Source organism: Aphis gossypii, chromosome 2 (genome assembly GCF_020184175.1).
Source record: "Aphis gossypii isolate Hap1 chromosome 2, ASM2018417v2, whole genome shotgun sequence".
Classification (NCBI taxonomy): domain Eukaryota; kingdom Metazoa; phylum Arthropoda; class Insecta; order Hemiptera; family Aphididae; genus Aphis; species Aphis gossypii.
The window spans coordinates 36743162-36752102 of record NC_065531.1 but is presented as its reverse complement, the minus strand read 5'-3'; the positions used below and the strand labels follow the sequence as shown (position 1 = coordinate 36752102).

Sequence of the window (8941 nt, the reverse complement as noted above, 5' to 3'; positions counted from 1 at the left end):
TTTATTTCTTATAAAGAAATAAGTTGATGCAAGTTTTAAATAAATTATGATAAAATTAACTTACTTCTACCACTAACACAAAAGAGCATTCATAATATTAATTAAATACTTCTCCAACTCAATATATTTGATTTTTTATATTATTTATACAGGTACAGCTTTTGTGTTTCTTCAACTTTGTAAAACCATTATAAAAGAGATATATCCTATTATAAGCAGACTTAAATCTATAAATGAATTATGAAACAATTCAAGTTATTATTAAAATTTAATATTTATTTTGATTAGTAAAACATACACAATAAAAAATAATTTCTTAAAAATAAAAACAATAAATATAAAATGTATAAATATTCCAATTTGACCAATACATATTGGTTCATTAATTGGAAAAATTATTGTTTTTATGGAATGTGATATCAAATAACAAAATAACTATTTAACTTGCAAACAATAGTAATGTTAGTGTTGGAATTATAAAAAAAGTATATTAATAAATTTATAGGTTTTCAATGTATAAAAATGGTTAATGTTTAAATACTGGTAAAATAGGAAAATATAATTGAATTTTTCCAAATATAATATATTAACCTGACATAACCATGTTAATAAATTCTTCATAAAGAACATTTCCTTGAGAATCTTCTTGCCCAGCCAATAATTGTTCAACTTCATCATCTGTCAATTTTTCACCTATTCACAACAAAGTATTTATACAAAACAAAATTATATATTGAATGTAAATTGTACAGACAACTACAAAAAAACCTATACTTAATTCAGAAGTAAAAATGGAATAATTAAATTTTTACACTTTTAAAGCTATGATCCTATAATAGAGATTTAAGTGTAATTTAACTTTTACTACAGAAGAACCTAGTATCCGAAGTTACATCTTAACTAATAATAACTTCACTTCAGCTAAACTATAAACATTTTGGAGAGGCTTAAATTATGTTCAGAGCAGCTCATTTCAGATTATAGTAATGAATGTAAATATAAGAGATAAAAATAAATTACTAATTTACAACATTGATTTTACAATGATGTGTGTGTGTACAGCACAACTTGTTGAGATAATGCTTCAATTATCTTTGGTGCATTAATGAGATCAAAAGTAAGAAGTTTCCAGTAGTTTTAAAAAAAGTGACGGAAAACCCAGAATTCTTATGCAAAACCAGTTTTCAACAAAATTAATTTTTTATATAGTTGTAATCACTACAAATACTTGAAATGATTACCAAATTTTTATTTTAATGTTATCTATACCCAGTTAAACTTTTTAAATATTATGGTAAATTTTTTAGCTATTTGTAGACAACTGAAATTTCTAATGTTTTTTTTTTTTTGAAATGCTGATAAAAAAAATAAGGGTAAAAAAAAACTTGAAAATTTACTACAAATTTTCTTATAATTTGAATTGTAAAAAAAATTCAACACTAAGTTTTTCTTCAAATAGCTAAAGAGAAAGCTTGAAGCGTCATTATAAGAAAAAAATATTTATACATTTTGTAGTCAAAATAAAAATTGTTGCAAAGTTTATTTTCATTATTCATCAATTATTATTTGAATAATGAATAGGTACTGAAAACTTGATGAAGTCTAGACTAGGTTACAATTAAAATTTGTAAAAAAAAGTGTTTAAATATTTTTTAAGAAATAAATATAAATATACATATATATATTTTTTAATTTCTTTATATTGTGTGGTTAAATAAAAAAAAAGAAAATACCTAAACTTGTAAGAAGATGCCGAAGTTCTGCAGACGATATATATCCATTGCCATCTTTATCAAAATGGCGTAATCCTTCATTGAAATCTTCAGCAGTATTTGATGATCGGTTTTTTGAAATTGCCTGATAAATTGGCAAAAATACTTCAAATGTTATTCTTTCATCTGTAAGAAAATAAAATTATGATTTCTTATCCTATTATAATATATATAATATATATATATCTTCAGGTATTTACAATAATCTAAAATTGTAATATAACTAAATCGGCTTAATATATACCTAATATATATGTATATCATACTTTGACCAATGAAAAAATCCATCAATTCAATGCATCCTTACATAACATCCTGCCATAGTGGAACAGGTGTCAATTAAGGATGCATAGAAGAACTGATTTTCATTGGGTCACAGCACTTTTTATTACTGGACAGAGTATATAACTGACATTTATGTAAATGTAGTAAAATTAAGTAGCTTGTATAAACCAACATTTATTTCAACCTAACATTATGATATAGAATTTGTTTTAGATATTTTAATTTTAATTAAATATTAAATTATTATATTTCTGATACCTAGTCTAATTTTAATTTAATATTAAAATATCTAAACAAAAATTAATGATTCCTTTTTACTCTCAAGAATTGATAAGAAATTAAAAAATCAAGGCGTGGTTATTCCTAATAAAAACTACTAAATATTATATTCAAAAATTCAAATTTTATAAAGTGTATCATATTTTATACTCGTCATTCTTTATACTTCTATTTGTATAGGTACCTATTTAATATAAACATAAATTTTACCTGCTTTATGCTGTTGAGTAAATTTATTGACATCAGATTCAGTTGGGTTTTGACCTAATGCTCGCAGAGCATTGCCAATTTGTGATATATGTATTTTGTTATCTCCTCGAATATCAAATAATTGAAATGCTTCTTGCATTTCTGAAAATAAAATCAATTTATAATAGTATAATTATTAAGTATAATAAAATTATTTATAACTATTACCATCCATTGAAGTTATTACTTTTACAGTATCATAATTATAAGAATACATTTTAAATAAATATGTATTAATTTTAAGTTACTCTCAACAGAATACTAGAATATTTTACTATGATGTCTGTACTCTGTTGTACTTAATAAAAACACTCACTCTTTTTTAACCTTGTCACACAAATTTCTTTTAGTTTTGAGGACGGGTTTCACATTAGACCCAAATAAGGTAATGAGATTGTAGTCAATACCTTAGTTGTACTACATTTATGATTCATTAATATACAGTTTACTTACCAGACAGATGTTCATCCGAATAAGACGCCTGTTGGTAAACAAATTAATATTAAATTAGTACATTGAATAAACTAAAGAGCATATGATGAGAAAATATAGTATATTATACATATTATTAGTTAATAGGTATAATGTTTTATTATTGGTGAAGATATTCTAATTCTTACCGTTTTACTCATGGTTTAAAATGTTTGTTCTACTATTTGAATTAAAAATAATAATGTTAATAATATGATGAAAAAGAAAATATTTTTTTTAATTCGTAAGTTTTAAGATTTTGTCATTAGTCGACTAGTAAGTTAATCATGAATGATTCATTGCTCAATTGCCTCAATTTTCTATGGAATTTTTATAAAAATAACAGTGACATTAGTCAGTTACTATATTATACAATGATAACACGTACACTACAAACAGTATATCCATATATGTAATAAATATTTACTTTTTATTGAGCATAATATAATATATTGTTCTATCGTTTTATACCTACATTTATGGCTATTGGCTACATATATTTTGTTGAGCAAATAAAAGAAAACGGCTCAAGTAGTCAAGTCCATTATAAATAGTTGGGCAATATTTTTTAAATTTCAAAATAATACATAATAATAGATAATAAGTACATTGGGACACTCGGTTATTCACCAACCATAGTCATTGATTAAATTATTTAAATATTTAATCAATGCTATAGGCTATAAATTATAATAGCCGTCGTTGCTACTTTCCATCAACCGCTACTCTGGGACAAAAACAGCGATTAGTTCATCTCCTACAGTCCTACGTTTGACATTACCATTTACCAGTTCACGGGAGTGGTGGAATGACTGGAATGCGGGACCGACCCAACTGTACGCGTACGAGTGTCGACTGGAGATAAAGACTATTTTTTGAGTGAAAATGTGTGGTTACTGGTTATTAATTATAAAATTATAAAATTAATAATAAAACAAAACATAGGTATATTGCATTCTCAGTTTTACGTTTGTTGTTTTATTCTCACTTCTCGTGCAACACTAATTTTGTAGGATAATATATACATATAACGACAAACAGCGATCTAATTCATCGTAGTCGGCATCAAAATATCGAATTAGCTCCTGGCCCCTCAACGAGAATACACCCTGCTACCCCCCACCCCCACCCTTGTGACAGTCAAGAATACTACCGAGGATTATACTCTCCAGCCGTGGTGTATTTAAGAGCGGAATATCAAAAGATATTTTCATTCCCCATGTACAAAAGAGTATTTCTTTAAAGCCCCCACATAATATGATCGGTTGGCCCGACAGGATAAATTGGTCGGATCAGCTGCATTGTGTTATACTGTTATAGTAATAATACAACTATTTATTAATGTACATACATCATTAAAAAAAAAAAAAGAATGATTAAATGCCACACAAATAAATATACATATGTATTTGTAAAAGGTAATAAATTAATTTAACAAAATATTAAATTTCATATAACAAATGTTTTGTTCATATTAATAATTGTAAATTAATATAATCTAAGGTAAATTAAGGGGTGAGACTGGTAAGAGGGAGCTTTCTTAATTTAGTAATTTGTATAGATAATGAATTGGATTATTTAAGTTTTAAATAGAATTAAAACATTTTCCTCGAACTGAAGCTGATCAACTCTAGTGTCAGGACTTAATTTAAAAATAATTTTTCAATAGGAAGTTTTGTGGAAAATTATCAACCTATAAAGTTTGATTTGAAACCTATTAATGGGTTATAATATGAAACCCAAGGATAATTTTTTTTACCAGGAATATATAATAAACTAGAAATTAATTAACACAAATACAAATTAAAATGCTTACTTTTAAACACTTATTTTATTCTTAAGCCACTAAGTACATAGCATAAAAACATTATATTATAAATAAAATATAGCTTACAATAAAAATCCTTTTTATACAAAAATTTATAATTGAATTGAAATATTTTATACTTAGTAAAAATTATTTTAGAATTTTTAAATATAAATATAAAATAAAAAAAAATTAAATAAATCAGTAAGTCGACATTTTAGTAAATAAAAAACAAAATTGTTTAAGTCATTTTATAAAATGATGTACTAGACAGTGTTCTGTGATATAATTAATACTCCAATAAGTTACTATAATTAATAATACATTCTCAATTAAAAATAATTCTTATACAATTTCAATTATACGAATGTTAAAAAATATGTTAATAAAAAATAATTAATATTTAAATAATACTCTATGATGAGACAATCAAATGTAAAAAAAAAATAAATAATAAGCACAAAAATTTTATCACAAACATTAATTGAGTTGCAAAATGAATAGTATTATATTTTAATGTTATAAAATGTCTCATTAAAAAGATTTACTTATTAATACAATTAATTGATTTAAGTCTAAAAATAGTTAAAATATAAAATAACTTAAGGTATATAATTTTAAAATAAAATTTCACTTTTTTGAGTCCAAATAATTAATATGTTACAATATGTGAAAGAGATAGTAATATTTTATAAATTAATATTGTTATTTGAAGTATAACATGTAGTCCAATTCTTCAATAACAACTTCATAATTTCTGTATTACCATTTTTTGATGCAGATTGTAATAACGTAATACCAGCATCATTTATGTGGTTCACATTTGAACCTTTTTCTATCAGTAAACGTACTAATTCAATATCATTTTTAAATATTGCGTAGTATAATGCTGTATTTCCTTCTTCATCAAGAAGATCATCCCATGTCTTAACATATTCTAGTAAGAATCGGGCAGTATCACATTGCCCTAATTGTGTAGCATATCCTACTAGATTTGCTATAACTGAAACAGGTGGTTGAACACGTTTAACAAATAACTTAATTATTTCTAAAGATCTAGAAAAACTAATTATCTTAAACCAAAATACTTCATCCTTTAACAATGTTTCATTACTTCTATCAATCATGATTTTAATTACGTGAATATTTCCAGAGCGTAGAGCCACATTAAACAAATCAGTATCAATATTAAATTTATATTTATTTAATAAAAACTTTATCAAATCTTCATTAGCACTTAAGATGGCATTGTGTAATGGTGTCATATTGTTTTTATTTCGCCAATCCATATTTGTTTTATTCAAGCATAGTAACTTTACAGCATCAATAGCACCACGTAAACAAGCGAGATGTATAGGTAAATCATTGTCTTTGTTTGGAATATTTGGATCGGCTCCATGTTTCAATAAAGTTTCAACCATTTTTTCATTTCCATTACAAGCTGCATAATGTAATGGCGTATTGCATTGCATAGTAATAGCATTAACATCAATGTAGCATTTTAATAGTTCTTCCACTACTAAAAAACGATCGTGTTTGGCTGCAAAATGTAAAGGTGTTACTTTGATGTTTGTTTTCTTATTTGGTCTAGAACCAGCAGCTAATAATATTTTTACAATTTCCCAATGCCCTTGATATGCAGCATAATGTAAAGCAGTTAAGCCATTTTCATCAGTTTTGTGAATATCTGCTTTCATTTCAACAAATATTTGAACAGAATCAACATTTCCAGAAATAACTGCATGATGCAATGGTGTGTTACCCTCTCGTGTAACACCATTTTGATCACAACCTATTTCTATAAGCTTTCGCAGTAATTCTGTAGAAGCATGAAATAAAGCAGCATAATGTAAAGCATTCCATTTTTTTACATTTGTGTGTGAAGGGCAAATACCACTCTCAGCCAATATCCAACTGTGTTCATTTTTATGATTTTGTATGGCTAACATCAAAGAATTCAAGCAATCTGCTGTAAAAGTCTTATTTACATCAGCACCGTAACCAATTAGTGTTTTCAAAATAATCGGAGTTGAAATTGATGTTGCATAAATCAGTGGCGTACCAACAAAACTTGATGTCGCTTCTAAATCAATATCAGAATTCTCACATAAATATTTAACAATAGTTACATTTTCAGACTTAATAGCCAAATGTAGTCCCGTGAACCCAGTACCCGTAAAAGAGTTCACATTGATGGTAGGAAGTCTTAATAAAAATTGTATCAAGTGCAAATTACCCATTTCAATAGCTAAGTGCAAGGGCGTGTAATCTTTTTGTAATTTATTTAATTTATTATATAACGACATAAAATTTTCTACAGTACTTGTAGTGCAAACATTTTTGTTGTAACTAATTTGAAACATTGAATCAAATACAGGTTTTTTTTCGTGAAAGCGATTTTGGGAAAGTTTAAAGTTTTTGAACTTATTTTTCTTGTTGTTTGAATTTGGTAATGGATCTTCAAAACATTCATACTTGAATACAGGCATCATGTTAACCTAAAACAAATTATTGGTATTATATAATAGTATAATTATAATAATATGTAGTTATACAACTTATGCAAGTGTTTATAAATAATTTTGTTGCATATTGATGTACCTATTATAAAAAATTTAAATAATTAAATGCAGGTAATTCTTCTAAAATTGTTAAGACAAAAATACATAGTACACCTAACTACATAGGTACTGTTTTCATAGAAATAACAAAACATATAATTGATAAAGTACCTACATTTTAAATATGCAAAAGGTACATCTAAACTTTAGTAACAGGAAATGGAACCTTTGGCACTTGATAAACTATCTTTATGCATAAATATTATAAAATAATAATTCATAATACAACAATAAAATGTTAAGTACTCTTGGACATATTTTTGGCAAAAGGATGCAATTATTTTGTAATACTGCAAATAGGTATAAATTCACCCACTCATTAAAGTTTTGTTAAATCCCCAACTGCTATTACCTCCTAGGCAATATACATAAGTACATCCATAGAATTAGTTTAGGTGGTTCAAACCCTCTCAAAAATAATTTTCATTGTTAAAAATGTTTTTACAGAATAAAGAAAATTTGTCATAAGAAACAAAATAAAAATGAAAATAAAGAATATACAAATATCTAGGTATAAAAAGTATAACTACATATTAAGATGTATCCGATTGGTTTGACTATTTTTCATTTCAAATGTCAATTAAACTGACGAACCACCAGATATATTTGAATATAAAAATTAAAAGATAGAAAAATGTACTAAGACTTTGGTTACGCGATGAACGTTATTAATCTAAGTAATTAACTGTATAAATTTTGAGATTGAAACTATAATGAGCATAGTTATATAATATAATAGGTATATAATATTATACAAAAAACTCTGAATAGGGTTTCTTAAACGGAAGTTAATATTTAGTTAAGTAGATAGATAGGTAGATAAACTTACTTTTGTAGTGTTAATACGATTCATTTTTGACGAAAATAAAATAAAAGTTAGGTGATAGAAGGTTTTTAAATCAAATACTTTGGGATATAAAAATTTGTTATAAATACTTAATAACTAACGGTTAATATTGTTATTCATAATAAAATTAAATCATGGTTAATTCATTCTAATATAAAACCATGTGAACAAGGCTCATCAACTACTGAGCAGCGGTCATGACTTTTGAAGTTTTAACTGCACTAGCACTACTGTTAATCGTTAGTCGTTACTGCGAGACTATCTAATAGTAGTATAGTACTGTAGTGTCTGCACTCTGCAGCTGCTGTCATAATGTAATAATAGTCAATACCTACAAAATAAACAAATACCAAGGACAATTTTTTTTTTTATATAATTTGGGAATTTCCATTTGAGAACCTATATAATATGATAAAAGCAACCACAAAGGTTCATGTATTCACGTCCATCGAAAATTCTGATAATATTCATACATATCATAATATGATAATGACAAAATAATTGATACAATAACACTGACGATCAAAAGTTTATATTTAATATTAGTTTATAATTTATAGAATAGATGTTATATATATACTAGACCCAGAAATAGCACGTTATAAAAAGA

The 8941-nt window shown here is 25.5% G+C and overlaps 2 protein-coding genes across 3 annotated transcripts; both read right to left on the bottom strand.

Moving 5' to 3' along the window:
* Positions 1-255: 255 nt before the first annotated feature.
* Positions 256-3396, bottom strand: LOC114130357 (myosin-2 essential light chain-like). 2 transcript variants are annotated; one of them, XM_027995322.2, is made up of 5 exons: positions 3206-3396; positions 3039-3066; positions 2547-2687; positions 1734-1898; positions 256-693 (listed from the first exon to the last, which is right to left on the bottom strand). In XM_027995322.2, exons 1-5 carry the CDS (start codon positions 3215-3217, stop codon positions 587-589), a joined length of 453 nt encoding a protein of 150 aa, XP_027851123.1. In that variant the 5' UTR covers positions 3218-3396; the 3' UTR covers positions 256-586. The 2 variants fall into 2 exon arrangements, with proteins under 2 accessions (XP_027851123.1, XP_027851122.1); XM_027995321.2 differs by lacking the exons at positions 3039-3066; positions 3206-3396 and adding an exon at positions 2754-2913.
* A 1548-nt stretch (positions 3397-4944) lies between these two features.
* LOC114130349 (ankyrin-1-like) lies at positions 4945-8791 on the bottom strand. The gene is made up of 2 exons (XM_027995310.2): positions 8314-8791; positions 4945-7361 (listed from the first exon to the last, which is right to left on the bottom strand). The coding sequence occupies exons 1-2, from the start codon at positions 8335-8337 to the stop codon at positions 5553-5555; spliced, it is 1833 nt and encodes a 610-aa protein (XP_027851111.1). The 5' UTR covers positions 8338-8791; the 3' UTR covers positions 4945-5552.
* Between the last annotated feature and the right edge of the window lie 150 nt (positions 8792-8941).

Excerpts from the sequence above, each read along its gene's own strand:
- LOC114130357 (XM_027995321.2), bottom strand. The coding sequence starts at position 2,802 with ATGTATTCTTATAATTATGATACTGTAAAAGTAATAACTTCAATGGAT. Across the intron at positions 2,688-2,753 it reads AGTAATAACTTCAATGGATG|AAATGCAAGAAGCATTTCAA; the intron begins GTAATAGTTATA and ends TTTTATTTTCAG. Across the intron at positions 1,899-2,546 it reads TACTCAACAGCATAAAGCAG|ATGAAAGAATAACATTTGAA; the intron begins GTAAAATTTATG and ends ATTTTCTTACAG.
- LOC114130349 (XM_027995310.2), bottom strand. The coding sequence starts at position 8,337 with ATGAATCGTATTAACACTACAAAA. Across the intron at positions 7,362-8,313 it reads ATCGTATTAACACTACAAAA|GTTAACATGATGCCTGTATT; the intron begins GTAAGTTTATCT and ends AATTTGTTTTAG.